General features: G+C 43.6%; 1 protein-coding gene across 1 annotated transcript; it reads left to right on the top strand.

Moving 5' to 3' along the window:
* The first annotated feature begins 365 nt into the window (after positions 1–365).
* On the top strand, positions 366–3,152 carry mstnb (myostatin b). The gene is made up of 3 exons (XM_030112360.1): positions 366–1,023; positions 1,517–1,887; positions 2,667–3,152. The coding sequence occupies exons 1-3, from the start codon at positions 645–647 to the stop codon at positions 3,045–3,047; spliced, it is 1,131 nt and encodes a 376-aa protein (XP_029968220.1). The 5' UTR covers positions 366–644; the 3' UTR covers positions 3,048–3,152.
* The last annotated feature ends 11,377 nt before the right edge of the window (positions 3,153–14,529 follow it).

Raw genomic sequence — 14,529 nt, 5'->3', positions numbered from 1 at the left:
TTTGGATGAAATGTTGGAATAATTCGGATCTTTTCACGGCCTGTGACATGATTTGATTGCTTGACAGAAAAAAATAATTGCAAATTAAATTTAAAACAATTACAGTATTATTTTTCCCCTGGAGAGTGAATTTAAAGCCCGTTAACTGTTAACTCAGAGGCACTGTAGAGTACAGATGATGGATCTGTCACTTTAAATGAATCAGTTTCAAAATATGTGGAAATTATGTGAAGCTTTATTTTCTTGTTTCAGTCTAAATATGATAAAAAAAAATCTGAACTGAGAGACATACTGGTCTGCGCCACAGTCACCCAAAGGAGATAATTTATCCATCTGTGGACGCGCGCAGCACATGCCCACAGCGTCCATCCAGATATGGTTTGACAGCGAAAAAAAAGTTTTCATGTCAGTCGGTCAAAATTCATTGTTGCCTGTCCAGCCAATCATAGTTTTTGACGACACAAAAGAGGCTAAAGTTGGAGTATAAAAAGGTGCGCGCTAATAAAGTATGATGCCTATCAGTGTGGGACATTAATCCAAGTCCAGCGCAGCGCGCATCAGGTCCAGCTCTCACTAAAGGATCTCTTCCTCTCTTTTTCTTTTTTCTTTTTTTTTTTAAACTCAAACCACACACCTGAGAGAACATGCATGTGTCTCAGATCGTGCTGTATCTCAGCTTGCTGCTTGCTTTGGGTCCAGTCGCTCTGAGCGACCATGAGACGCACCAGCAGCCGTCCGCCACCAGCGCAGCGGACACGGAGCAGTGCGCGACCTGCGAGGTCCGGCAGCAGATCAAAACCATGCGGCTCAACGCCATCAAGTCACAAATCCTGAGCAAGCTGCGGATGAAGGAAGCCCCGAACATCAGCCGAGACATAGTGAAGCAGCTCCTGCCCAAAGCGCCGCCGCTGCAGCAGCTCCTCGACCAGTACGACGTGCTGGGAGACGACAACAAGGACGTGGTGATGGAGGAGGACGACGAGCACGCCACCACGGAGACAATAATGATGATGGCCACGGAACGTGAGTTTACACTTTTCTTTATGCGTTCGCAGATGTTCCGTGAGCGCGTGCTCGGGCATGCCAGTAAATGTGCTTTTACGCACGGAGTGGAGCGCATAAGACATGTTATAAATGAGTTCAGTTTTGGCATTAAATAGCTGTATATTTTGCAGCAGATTGTGACGCTGGAAATGAAAATGTATTAGCATCGCAGAATTAATTAAATATACTGTTTTTCTTGTTCATAAGTAACAACACGGTGCGCCTCGTTACTATTACGCACGTTTATTCCACTGTCGGATATATACTTTACTACATCATGGCAGTAGTGGTGATAAAAGTATTGTATTGTATATTAAATATTGTTGGGTATATATCTTTATTACTGCCATGATGAAGTAAATGGAACAGCTGTATTAAAAGTATATCCAACACCACCGTTTCGGTTGTGTTTATGTACACTTGACTTTATTAGTCCCACACCATCAGTAAACGCCTTCTCCTCTCCTTGCAGCCGAGGCCATAGTCCGTGTGGACGGGGAGCCAAAGTGCTGCTATTTCTCTTTCACCCAGAAGTTCCAAGCCAACCGCATCGTGCGCGCGCAACTCTGGGTGCATCTGCGCCCGTCGGACGAGGCGACCACCGTGTTCCTGCAGATCTCCCGCCTGACGCCGGTCACGGACGGGAACAGGAACCCGCGGATCCGCTCCCTGAAGATCGACGTGAACGCCGGAGTCAGCTCCTGGCAGAGCATAGACGTCAAACAAGTGCTGAGCGTGTGGCTGCGGCAGCCGGAGACCAACTGGGGCATCGAGATCAACGCCATCGACACGAGGGGGAACGACTTGGCCGTGACCTCCGCAGAGCCGGGAGAGGAAGGGCTGGTGAGGCTGAACTTCGCTTTACAATCAGCAAATAACCTGCACTTGATAAGTGATGAAGCATCAGTTTGAATCAAGACGTGAATATACATTAGTGCGTAACGTTGGTTGCATGAGCTCTGCTTTTGCCTCTCCATTCACCATCAATGCATGTCTGTATCAGCGAATAACTCATAAAGTGCCAACTCCAACTGTGCCACTCTGCCGAGGATTCTCTGTGCAGTACAACGTGTTCGATTTTTAGCTTTTAAGAGGTTTTACTGTGTACAGAGGCTTTGCAGAATCTGCAGGTGGTTAAACATTCCTGCTTTCCAGATATAAAAGACTTCTGAAGGCTGTTAATCAACACAGACTCCATGTAGGCGCACACCTGCATTTGGACCCATGCCCGGTCCCCAAGAACCTCAAATCTTATTGCTGTATTACATAAAAGTTCACCTGCTCCACATTCCTTACAGTATTCTGTGTGACTGTGCAAATCAGAGTAATTGCCTGCACACAAACACACACGCACACACACACACTGCTGCTATCAATGACAAACACACATCACATGGCTCAGATGTTGGCACCGCGCTCCGGCTCAATTAGAATACCTTGACAGCTGTGGGTAACCAACCATCGGATGATTTAATTTCTCTACAACTCAAAGTTTCATAATATTATCGTGCCGTGTTTGAAAACTGGCAGCCAAAGAGCGCCGGGTGCAGAAGAAGAAAAGCTGCAGACTCTTCTGCAAAGCCTTTCCAAGCTGTTCACACACACACCCTCTGTCTTCTCAGCAACCCTTCATGGAGGTGAAGATCTCTGAGGGGCCCAAGCGCGCCAGGAGAGACTCGGGCCTGGACTGCGACGAGAACTCTCCAGAGTCCCGGTGCTGCCGCTACCCGCTCACGGTGGACTTCGAAGACTTTGGCTGGGACTGGATTATTGCCCCAAAGCGCTACAAAGCCAACTACTGCTCCGGGGAGTGCGAGTACATGCACCTGCAGAAGTACCCGCACACCCACCTGGTGAACAAGGCCAACCCCAGAGGGTCTGCGGGCCCCTGCTGTACCCCCACCAAGATGTCCCCCATCAACATGCTCTACTTTAACCGCAAAGAGCAGATCATCTACGGCAAGATCCCCTCCATGGTGGTGGACCGCTGCGGATGCTCTTGAGCTGAGGCGGAGAGCCCCTTCTCCACCAGAGAGAGAGTGGGTGAGGCTCAGTCCAGCACCCTACACCCCACCACACCACCACCACACACACACACACACACACACACACACACACACACACACACACACACACACACACACACACACACACACACACACACACACAGCCTGACTTCAGTCTGTTTGAATCCACCAGTTCACTTTCCTGCAGAACACAGTGCAATAGGAGCAGAGTAGAAGCCACAAACAGGCCGATCTTCCCACAAGGCAGTGCTTTCACAGCCTGCACAGCTCTTCTTCCTTCAGTGATATCCTAAGCACACACACACACACACACACACACACACACACACACACACACACACACACACACACACCCTCACACGCACGCTGGACCTGAAATTGAATGTATGCAGAAAAAAAAAAAAACACCTTAAAACTTGTTCTTCCTTTTCCTTTCTCTCAGCGTCCATTTATACACACACGCACACACACACACACATCCACTCCACTCGTAGCCAACGTACTATCTATTACACTTTTTGCTATTTGTGATAATCATTGCATGAGTTCTGTTTTCAGAGTGAAACTGGGAATCCTCAAGGACTTTTTGAAAGGGCTTGGAAAAAAAATAAACATCAACCACAGCTGGAGACTCAGCTGGAGTGATACTTCTCACTGTTTGAACACATTTTAGGAGAAAAGAGTAAGCACAACGACTAATCTGTACACTTTACTTCCCTTGTTTTTTTTTTTTTTAATTCTTTTTCTATTAATGATACCGAGAACTCAAGTGTAACATCCCAAGTTCGCATCATGACATCCTGGGTTTGCAGTGTTCCTGCAGGGTGAAGTACCACTTCAGGTCTCCGTACACTCTGCCATACAATAACACACACATCGGAGCGCCAGCGCTCCACCTGAATCCTCACCGAACCCAACAGACACAGCCTGACCTGCCCGATACACTTGAAATATTCTGATTGTAAATTCACCTTACTGGACAGAAGGACTTGAACTGAAGGCACGATGAATGCAGCCTATACCGACGAAAATGCGTTTGAGACGGAGGAGGAAAATGTCGACATCACGCTGAAACTCTGTCTGACAAACCACACAGTTTGCACTATGGCACACCAATGGGAAGAATTGGTTGCTAAAAAAGTTGTAAAAACTGATTTTGATATGTTTGCTAATTTGTATTGTATGCCATTGTTTCCATTAGGAGTTGCCTTTCTAAGCCACTGTTGGTAAATGTATAAAAAAAAAAACCACAACCTTGCCAGATAAAAGATGTAATACAGCAACTCTATATACTTGTTTTAACGAATAAAGGTTCTAGCTTGTTTGTTGAGTTCTGTTTCTTTCAGTAGCTTGTTTGTGCATCACACTCATTTCTATTAAATGAAAGCTGTACTGCTGTGACACCAGAGATGGATCAGTACAGTAGATTTTATCTGCGTGTGTGTGTGTGTGTGTGTGTGTGTGTGTGTGTGTGGAGGTGCTTGAGAGCAGCGTTGTGCTGACTCACAGATCACATCCAAACCTGATGTTTGACGGTGACGACAGGCTGACCTGTAAGGTCGCAGTCCTGCTTCACAGCTCAGCAGCTGAGAATGTTTATGTCTTCAACACATGGTGTAAACCAAGAAGCTACACAGGCACTTTGTGTGCGTGCATGAGTGTGTGTGTGTGTGTGTGTGTGTGTGTGTGTGTGTGTGTGTGTGTGTGTGTGTGTGTGTGTGGGTGCAGAAAACGAACACCAGCACACGCTGCAGCTCAGTCTACCTGACTACACCTGCACAATCCCATCAGTATAATCCAGGAGCCAGAGCTGCTCGCAGCCCGTTCCCCTGACGTTTGCTGTTTCCAGTCTAATGAGAGGATGTGAACTCTGCGGCGCCCTGACAGCGTGACCTATTCCAGCCACCGCCTCATTGAGTGCCTGACTTCCGCCCGGTAGAGGGCGAATGGAGCGCTGCCCGTGAGAGCCGCTTCCTTTCCCTGCTGAGAGCTGGAATGCTGCCACGAGGATTGGTCAGAGAGCGGAGCGGAGCGGAGCCCGGTCGGAGTGGATCCCCAGAAGCTCTGTTCCCTCAGAGGAAGGACTCCAGCTTCTGCCTCTGACAGTCACTCAGGACAAAGCGCGGGGAGAGCTCTGTAAATTACCGTCCGCTCTTCAGCATAGAAGGGGATTAACTACCAAATCTATTTTGATTTATTCTTACAGATGTAGCAAGAGGCGGACAGCAGCAATTTACAGTCAGTGCTGTTTACAATATGTGTTCCGACTGCTGCGCTCCTTCCATCTGCAGTTTGACACCGGTGTGAACTTTTTATGAGTCTAATAGTCTCCAACAGTTTCCAAGTGTTTACTCTCACAATACGGCTAATGACGCATGCTTTAAAAATTAACTATAGAGGAGTGTAATGACACATAAATGCCTGTTAATCCTGCTTTCACGATTCTCCAGAGCCAGCGCTTCGGCTTTACAGCTCGGCCTTACAGCCGTGTCCACTGTGGGGAGGCCGTCAGTTCAAGGCCTGTTTGAAGTAACAGAAAGCGAGCACGTGCAAATCATTTCAATCCCATTTCTAATTGTAAACAGTGGAAGACAGAACATATGAGGCCAGCTTAGCTGCAAATGTAAAAAAAACACTGTAAAACAACAGCTCACTACAAAGAGTGCATCAGATAAGTACAAAGAAAATGGGAACTTAACTGAAAATGGAATCATATTCAGCATTGAAATTCAGTAAAATTCTCTGCAGTGGTTCAAGAACACTTCTGAAAACTACAGTCCATCGATGCATCTATTGCTGCACTGCAGAAACAAACCAGATACTCCAGAGATGCTGCGATCTTATCATTCAAGATGGAACTGAGGCGAAGGATTCAATTATTCAATCATCCCTAAAGTCGCAATTCAGATAAACACTTCTCTAAAAATGTATTTCTTGTTTCAGAGGAAGAAATACAATATGTTAAAACACATTCTGCAACTTTGATCCATCTGGATGCGGATTAGCCCTGCTAATCGACTGAAATTGATGAAATCACAGTAGAAATCCAGCTAAACCAGGTGAACCAGTGAACACAGAAATAAACACAAACACGCAATTGATTACCCCAACATTGCCTTGTAGGATGAAGCTTGAACAGCCAGAGAAATCCCATCCAGGCACTGGAAGAAAATGCAAACTCCACACTTGAAAAACAAATTCAAAGATGGTCTGGCAATGTAGTACTCGAGTATAGTCTTGGTATCCAGACCACATTTTCCAGGCTTTGGTCTTGGCTCAGTCTCAGGTTAGGGGGTCTTGACTGGAGGATCTTTTCACTGTGAGGAACCACTTGCTCATCCTTTCACCCCGTCTTTGCACTAATTTCAGTTGAATGTATGGTTTAAGCTATACTTAGTGCACATCATTGTTTTTCTATTTTTGGGGCTAAAATCAAAGCATGTTGCTCAAACACAACATTTATTCAGTTGTAGTAAATGGACTACAACTGATTAAAACTCTCTCCTCAAAGTAAAAAAAAATCAATTCAATAGAGAGCATGTTCTCAGCAACAAACAAAATTTCAAAGAAACAGATTTCTAAAAAAAAAAAAACAAATTTCTAAAGAGTAGATGACACAACACAACGCTGAGGGCTGAGCTGTCAGCGATGCTCCCATTAAAGCTAGAAAACTAACGTTTGTATCAAAGCCATGTTGTCAGTGTGAGTTTGTTAAAACATGCATAACACAACAACTAGGACAATTTTTTTTTAGGACATTTCACTTTATTTTGCAGCAGAAGCTTTCATTGAAATTGGCTTTATGTTGAGATTGTAGTCATTTTCCAGACTAATTTTTCTGCTTTGTGAATATATATAGTCTATATATGACATTTTCATCATAAACACTCTGCACCACTACAAAGAAAAACATCAAAGTTTGGATTTAAAGGTGCCATTTTTACCGGTCCACCTTGTTCAAGACGAAGTTGGGCTGAACTAAAATGTGTTTGACAGCTCTGGGTCAGAGGTTAGTTGGTGACTCGTGAACAATGAAGCTGTCTGTCTCTCCTGTCCAGGTTCTTTCCAGATTTCCTCCCTAATCAGCAGAAATCAGCTCCAGCTCCCCGTGACTCAGCACAGAAGATGAGTGGATGAGATGCACTGCCTTGTGTTCAGTCCTCTTGATCATTTTACACGTGATAGAACAGGTGAGTAAGATGTGCTAAAGCTGAAAAAGTCGACCGGCAGCTGCTCTCCTGCAGGAGCCGCCTCGGCCCGTGGCTCTCGAACAGGAGCTGGGAAACACTTTGCCTGAGCGTCGTTACATCTGTCAGGAGCCGGACCCTGGAGGACTGCGGCTGCCAGCGACATTCCACCCCTGACAGGTGAGGAAGTGAGAGTGAGAGAGCGGGAAGAAGGATGTCGGGGGGTGAAGGAGTAGTCCAAGGCAGCTGGAGACCCCGTTATTGGACGGGATTCCTGTTGTGTAAAGTCAATAGAAACCGTCTGGACAGAACATGTATTCCACGTAAAGTCCTCGTCATTGATGATGCACAGCATACCTGGATCAAACCGTGAGATAAGGTAGGATTCTGATTCAGAGAGACATTTTGAAGTCTGCACACAGTTTTGGATTTGTTGGAGTAATATTTTTGATCTCACACCTTTTAAACTCTGTTTAAACAAGTAAACATTGAGCAGACATTCTACAGCCACAGCAAACATTCACGACTTGTTGCTTTTGAGTCAGGGTCCTGCACAGTGAGCAGGATGCTAAGGTGTTAGCATGCACACATCCAGCAGGAACAATGTTCACAGCGGAGCCGTTTTCTGACCCGTTTCTGGCTAATTAGCATTGATGCAAAGCGCAGCCGAACCTGCTGGGAACCTCATTGAATCTGCAGGTGTTTGGTCAAAAACCAAAATGCTGGATAAACTGAAATTTTCATACTGAAATCAAACCCCAGGGGCGACGTAAATGTGCGTACCAAATTTCCCAGCATTCCAGCTGATTCTCAAGGCTGAATAACAGGATGCGCAGTAACTCTATATGTGTAGGAAGATGTGTCACTCTTTATCAATTCAGCAGAGCAGCTGATGCATCCATGAGGCCGCTGATAACACGCTACAAAGTCAAGACACAAACTGACTTAAATGTACATCTTCATTTTCTGTCTCCAATTAAATACTTAGAGATGGTTTTACTCCAAATCCTCACTCTCCTGAGAATAAGTTTGCATTTCCTGTCCATCAGTGCAGTGTTTAATTTTGCAGATTTTTAAACCACAACAGCAAAGAAGTGAGACAGTGTCTTCGCCTCACTGTAGGGGGCAGCATTGAGCAATTAGAGCTTCTTTTCATCTAAGACCATGCAGTTAAAGTTTGACTTAGTCATAGATTATCTCCATGGTTACACTCTTTCATCTACACTATAGACAATATTATGGTATTTTTATTTTTAGTTGGAGAAATCAGCAGTAACCCTGTAACTAACAAGGTCTGTCTTGAGTTTACTTTTAGATACACAAGTTAGCAGCAAACTGTAGGTGAGGACAGAGAAGACAGGAACAAAACCTTCACGGATAATTAGCTGCAAAGTTCATCGTTAATGACAGTAAATAAAGAGGTTCACGCCGTTATGAACAATATGTTACTCTGGCAGCAGGCAGATTCATCTAAACATGCAACAACATATATTTATCCTCATCACAATTTGTTTCAACGTTTGAAAGTTGATTATTTTTGCAAATATTTTTTCTTGGTCTCTTTAAATAATGAGTACATTTGAAAGCTCAGAAAAATATAAATTGTCACCTTTTTGTACAAATGATCTCTTTGCAGACATTTTCTGCAGAAGGTAACAAGGCAGATTTAGGGTTTGTTTTTACGTGACATTTTTAATAGACGACAGAAAAATTTCTGTCTCTTTGGGTGTCTGTTTACACGACAGCGCAGCTCGGAGCCACTGAAAACGCAACTTTTCTAAAACGGTATCCAATGTGGAACTTTTGAAAAAGCGTATGTGGGTTTTCTCCTGGTAGTTGTGCCTTGTCCTCGTCCTGAAACTATTTGTTTGGTAAATTTTGGAAGTCATCTGTAGGCATCAATATGTTTCTGTGGTCTCTACATCTGATGGACATGTTCAATGCTAACATTGACTTTTGCGCAAAATCACCAAGAATCAACTTCTCATCAACTGATGCAACACATTGAATAACACTGGTCATCTGGATCCAGCTTCTCCTGTCAACAGCTGGAATATAGAAGGTAATAGCAGGAGAGTCAAATTCCTAAAGCAAAAAAATCTGAAAGGTATGAGCTGAAGTGATTGTGACAGAAATATTTTGAAAATTCGATCAGAACATCTTTAAAATAATAGATCTCTGATCTTCCTGGTTTGCGGCAGTTTACACTTACTAAAGGAAGGAAACTCGATGACTGGATTATGGAAGACTGATGGTTGTTGGTGTTTGTGGTGCCAAACTCATGCAAAAAACCACCATTAACACAAAACAGTGAAAACCTTGATACTTGGTCAGATGGAAAAGTTTTTACAGGATGTATGAACTGGACTATGAGGCAATAGGAAGGGTTAGAATAGTTAATAGTTTATGTTAATTTGTCACGATGAATAAATTCGATCCTGATATTTATATAAGTGTTATTTTGACAAGAATCACAAGTGCGAGTTTATTTTGACAGGATTGTCCCCTGATGATAAAAGTCTTAATTTACACATTTCTATGAGTTAGCAGAACACAAGCGACCTGGGAATCCGGTCTATTTTAAGAAAGTCTAGTAAGTCTTTTGAAAAGGTCAAGACGCTTGACAGATGATAGTTGCCATTCAGGAAAGACGTCGTCTCTGGGGGCCTTTCGTGGAATCGGGGATGTATGGGGGGGGAGTTGAACTTGTAGCCTTCAGGATCAGAATTAAAATCCGTCCAGCCTGGGATCTGAAAACGGGAGAGCAATGTATAAAATAATATCAAAGCAAATAAAATGTACCTAATACTGGTATAATTCTCTCAACTCATAGTTTAGTTAATTATGAAGTGATTGAGATTTAATGTAAAGATGTATTGACAGTGTTTCCCAACTATAAACGTTTCGTTCAGTTACAGACTGTCAGGGTTCTGACCATTGTCAGTGACATTTCCAGACGTCCTGCAGGAAAGCCCCATGAATCAAATCCCATCTGGACGAAGGAGGGTGTTGCTCCGTCCTGGACATGGTACCGGGCCATGGAAGTGTGGAGAGCAAAGAGGCTTGCCAGGTGCATCACAAAACATCTGGATCCTTCAACAGATGTGCAAACTCCAACATCTGGGGAAGTGTTTGTGCCGGCGAAGGTTTTCCTTGACAGCTTCACGGTCCAGGAGGGATGACAGGCCGAGCTGTCAAACCATGAAGGGGCTGCAGCAAACGCATCCATAAGAAATGAAATAAACCTTAGCAAAGCTGACAGCTGTCATGCTTCATGTCACCGATGTCTCAGCTCAGGTCTCAGGGTTACTGTTAAGGAATTTGCTCGGTGGCTTGACAGACCAGATTGGAGCATCTTGCAGGCCAGTTTTGGCTCATATGAGCCTTATGTTAGAAACCCTTTATGTAGAGGAGTGAATGCAGTTCGTCCAAGATGTTCCCTTGTTTAAATTCATGAAGTGATTTCAGGTGCGTCTCTAGAGTTAGCTGACATGACGACCCAGAGGTTTCATCTGTGTGAGACGTGACGGACAGTGAAAGCTAAAGGTTTCCGTCACAGACTGACTGTACTGTCTCATACCGGCAGGCTTGTTCTTCCTAAAGCAATGTGGAATATGTGGCAGTGCTGAGGACTGTTTGGCATGCCAGACGTGTTTATCTGCTGGAATTTGCTCCAGCTTCTCCTGCCGGGCCGTCAGGAATGTAAGCTTCATCAGGATGCTGAAGGTTTTGTTCTCATTTTGTTCTGTTCTGCTGGTGTTGGTGGAGATCAGCGTCCAACACATCGATCCAGGATCTGCTTCAGCTGAGGACAATATCTTTCTGTTAGTATTATCACACTTGTTTTCTTTTTAATGAGAAAATACTGATGTATTAGTAGTTTATCTTCAAACATTGATTGTCCTAGTAGAATGCACATCGTGTATTGGAGTCACAAAGTAATTGGCAGGTGGATTTTGAGGAACTTTTCAAGAGTATGTGGTTCAATTAGAAGGAAAAAAAATAACAGTTTGTGACTTTACTTTAATTGAAGCCCCTGAGAACGGTGTAGCATCTCAGAGGGTTAATTATATTGTCTTGAACTCTGCATTTCTAATAAATAAATGATATTCGTATTGTTAATCAGAGGTTTTTTAAGCATCGCTTTCTGTGGATCATGGCAGCTGGAATGAAATAAGTTTGTTATCCCTGAGGATGAAGACACTGCCTTCCTGGAAAAGACCAAACGAATCAGTGTTTTGTCACATAATAAAAATAACTTTGCATAGTTTTGTAGTTTAGTTCAAAGGCAGTCAAACAATGTCAACAAAATATCCGCACTGTACCTGCGAAAATCATCAGTGCTCATCATAAATATAATCCACTTTTGAAAATGAGCAACACAAATAATAATAATTATTATTTTTAAATAATCCACAACACTCATTAACTACAAAACCTGTCAGAATTAGGGAAAAAAAAGAAACCTGAGATGGAGGGATCAGATCTAACCTTCAGTTATGTTTCGCAGGATGCACAGCAGCTCGTAACACCACAGACAGGCCTGGGCCGGGAATCAAACCTGGGGCTTTTGGCTGTGAGACAAAAGTGCTTAAAATTAATCTACGTAGCCCTCCTGGTTGTGAACAATTAGATTTAATTTTCAACACTTTCGTGCTGGTTTACACAACTGTCCTGAACTTTGTTGATTCCTTAACAAATGTAAAGTAGTCGTGCACCAAGAGGTGCATGTTGTATTCTGTGTGACACGGTTGGGAGTGTCAGTACACCGTGTCTGCCTGACGACTCTTTAAACGCCTGTAGTCTGCCCCGGGGAAGCCACTTCATCTTACGGGGGCATGATGTTTAAAATCCATGTTGTAATCACTCAGACAACCGGCAGAGGATGATCATCTCAGGCCGGATTGACAGGTTGTTTGTGAGAATCCCTCTTGGGCCCACGGACAGCAATGAAAAGCAATAAAATCAGCCCGTCTGGGTCATGATAAGGGCCAGTCGGCCAGCTGCTGAACGCGACCTGTCTTCACTTCCCCGGTGATTTATCCTTTCCGTCTGCGCTCCGCTTGCTTTTTCACTTAGCGATGAGGAATCACTATTCCTACCCCGAGACTGACAGCCACCTCTGGGAAGCTGCCCCATGATTAATGGGCGCGCAGAGCTACTGGAGGTTTGGAGGGAGGACAAATTCGGTGTTCACTTCCAGATATGTTTACAAAATTCCTCCGTGTCAGTGTTTGTTTGTGGAGGAAGGGTCAGGGTGACGAGCAAAAAACGTGTCCAGGAGTTCCACGGCAGCAAAGCATTGCCTCTCGGGGGACGGGGAGCTGACAGTCGTGAAGAATGGATGTTCCTCTAAGGGAGGGCGGATTATGGAAACCTCCTGTCTCCCAATGATACGCCTAAGCTCTTAACACAGACGGATGTAGAGTAGTATCAGGTATGTGTCAAGACAGGGGCTGGATACGGTTTGACGTCTCAGAAATAACGTTTATGGTACATTTTTACAGATTACTGAGCACAATTAATTTTACAAGACGTTCAGTTGAGTGACAGTCACAGTTTCCAGAATTAGACCTGGGTGGATAAATCCAGCATCCTGTCTGAGTGCGGGCCGGACGTTCACGCAAAACGGACGAAAAGCCAAGTTGCAGGAATGTTTTATAACATTTTGGGAAGAAATTGATGCTTATTTCAAGCTTTACCTCTGAAAACATCACAAGAATGAACGCAGGCGGGTATTCCTTCAAAAGCAGAAATGACATCCTGGAGTATTTGCTCGAGTAAAAATCCCATGACTATTATATGTTTCATATCGAGGAACACAGCTTCCAAACTGCAAATGGAAAATGTTGACAGGCGATTGAAAATTAAAAAGAGCAGACTTTAATGGCCCGGTCCAGGACGCTCCTGACCCATGAAATTGAATGTGGTGTGACTGTAAATTCTCCAACAGTCGAGGCTTTTTAACACCCGTCACATTAGTGTGTGCATGAAGCCCATAAAAAAACAAAAAAAAAAAAAAAAAGAACCGAGCGGCCGTTCAGCGGTTAGCAGGAAAGTGCGTCGTCACAGCGAGGAACCGCGACCAATTACCAGCTGCAGAACAAGAGAAAGTAGAAGCAGCAGAGGTTTTATAGTTTGCCCATATGGACTGCGCTCACGGTTTTGATTAAGGAGCTCTGCAACTCTGCAGTGTTAGTGAGCGCTGGGCTTTGCTGACAGATTTAAAAGCCTTCTCAATCTAACTGAAAGATAAAGGTTTTTGGACTTTATTTAGGGGAATTTATAGAACATAATAGAATAAGAGTAGAAATACTTCAATGATCCTTGGGGGAAATTCTTAAAAAACACATATTTTACAGTTAAATTCAATATCTGTTGCATTAAAACAGGAGTTGTGAAGCTAAGCCTCTGAAGGTTTTTGACCCAGTGGGTTCATCTCTTTCTGATATTGTTTGCTTGTTACTGTCTCTATTTTAGTTTTGCATGTTCAGGAAACTGTTAAGGTTACAAAATGTACTTCTTCTTGGTGAGGTTCTAAAATGAGATCGAATCAGTGAGTCTTGAGGCCGATTGCTCCATATCAAAGTATATTGGAGTCAGAAATGTGCAAACCTTAAGTTCAGTCAGAGAAACCACACTGAGATCAGCTGAAAAACTCAAACTTCATGATTTACATTAAAAAGAAGCATCTGCCGAAGTGGACGGAGTGGCTTTGCACGGAGAAGTCTTTGAAGAAATTCCACTAAACATTGTTGATTTGCATCACGCTTAATGTTTTCATGGAACATATAGATAAACCAGTTACATGAATTCAGAGTAATGCTGATGTTACCTAGAGGAGAACGTCTTTCAGTTGTTTTTACATTTTCATTTCAAAAAACTTGTGCGTCTGTGCGACAATGTTTCGAAAATGATGTCCTCTGCAGAGAAATATTCCAAATGCTGAAAAAATGTACCGGTAATGTTCATGTGGAGCCTCTCGTCCCTACAAGCTGCATTTTTTGTGGCTCCGAGCACCGCTCTCATGTAAATGGACACCAAAAATGCTATCAAAGTTTTTCCGTTTTCACTTGAAATCATTTTCATGTAAACAGGAGTTTAGCTTAGAAGTAACTATTAAGACAAAAAGATGAGTTAATGTTAATGCATGCAGTGGGGTTTCAGGAGTAACAGATAACTGATGGGCAATGCCAACACGTACACACCAATGTTTGGAGGATTTAAAGTTGTTCAGTGTGAAGATAAAGAGCGTTGATGGAGGTTTGATC

This window comes from Salarias fasciatus, chromosome 16 (genome assembly GCF_902148845.1).
Source record: "Salarias fasciatus chromosome 16, fSalaFa1.1, whole genome shotgun sequence".
Lineage (NCBI taxonomy): Eukaryota > Metazoa > Chordata > Actinopteri > Blenniiformes > Blenniidae > Salarias > Salarias fasciatus.
Note: the sequence above shows the minus strand (reverse complement) of the source record. Positions and strands in the feature narration are given on the sequence as shown.

Coding starts and splice junctions, on each gene's coding strand:
- mstnb (XM_030112360.1), top strand. CDS start 645: ATGCATGTGTCTCAGATCGTGCTGTATCTCAGCTTGCTGCTTGCTTTG. Junction 1,024..1,516: donor AATGATGATGGCCACGGAAC/GTGAGTTTACAC, acceptor CTCTCCTTGCAG/CCGAGGCCATAGTCCGTGTG. Junction 1,888..2,666: donor AGCCGGGAGAGGAAGGGCTG/GTGAGGCTGAAC, acceptor CTGTCTTCTCAG/CAACCCTTCATGGAGGTGAA.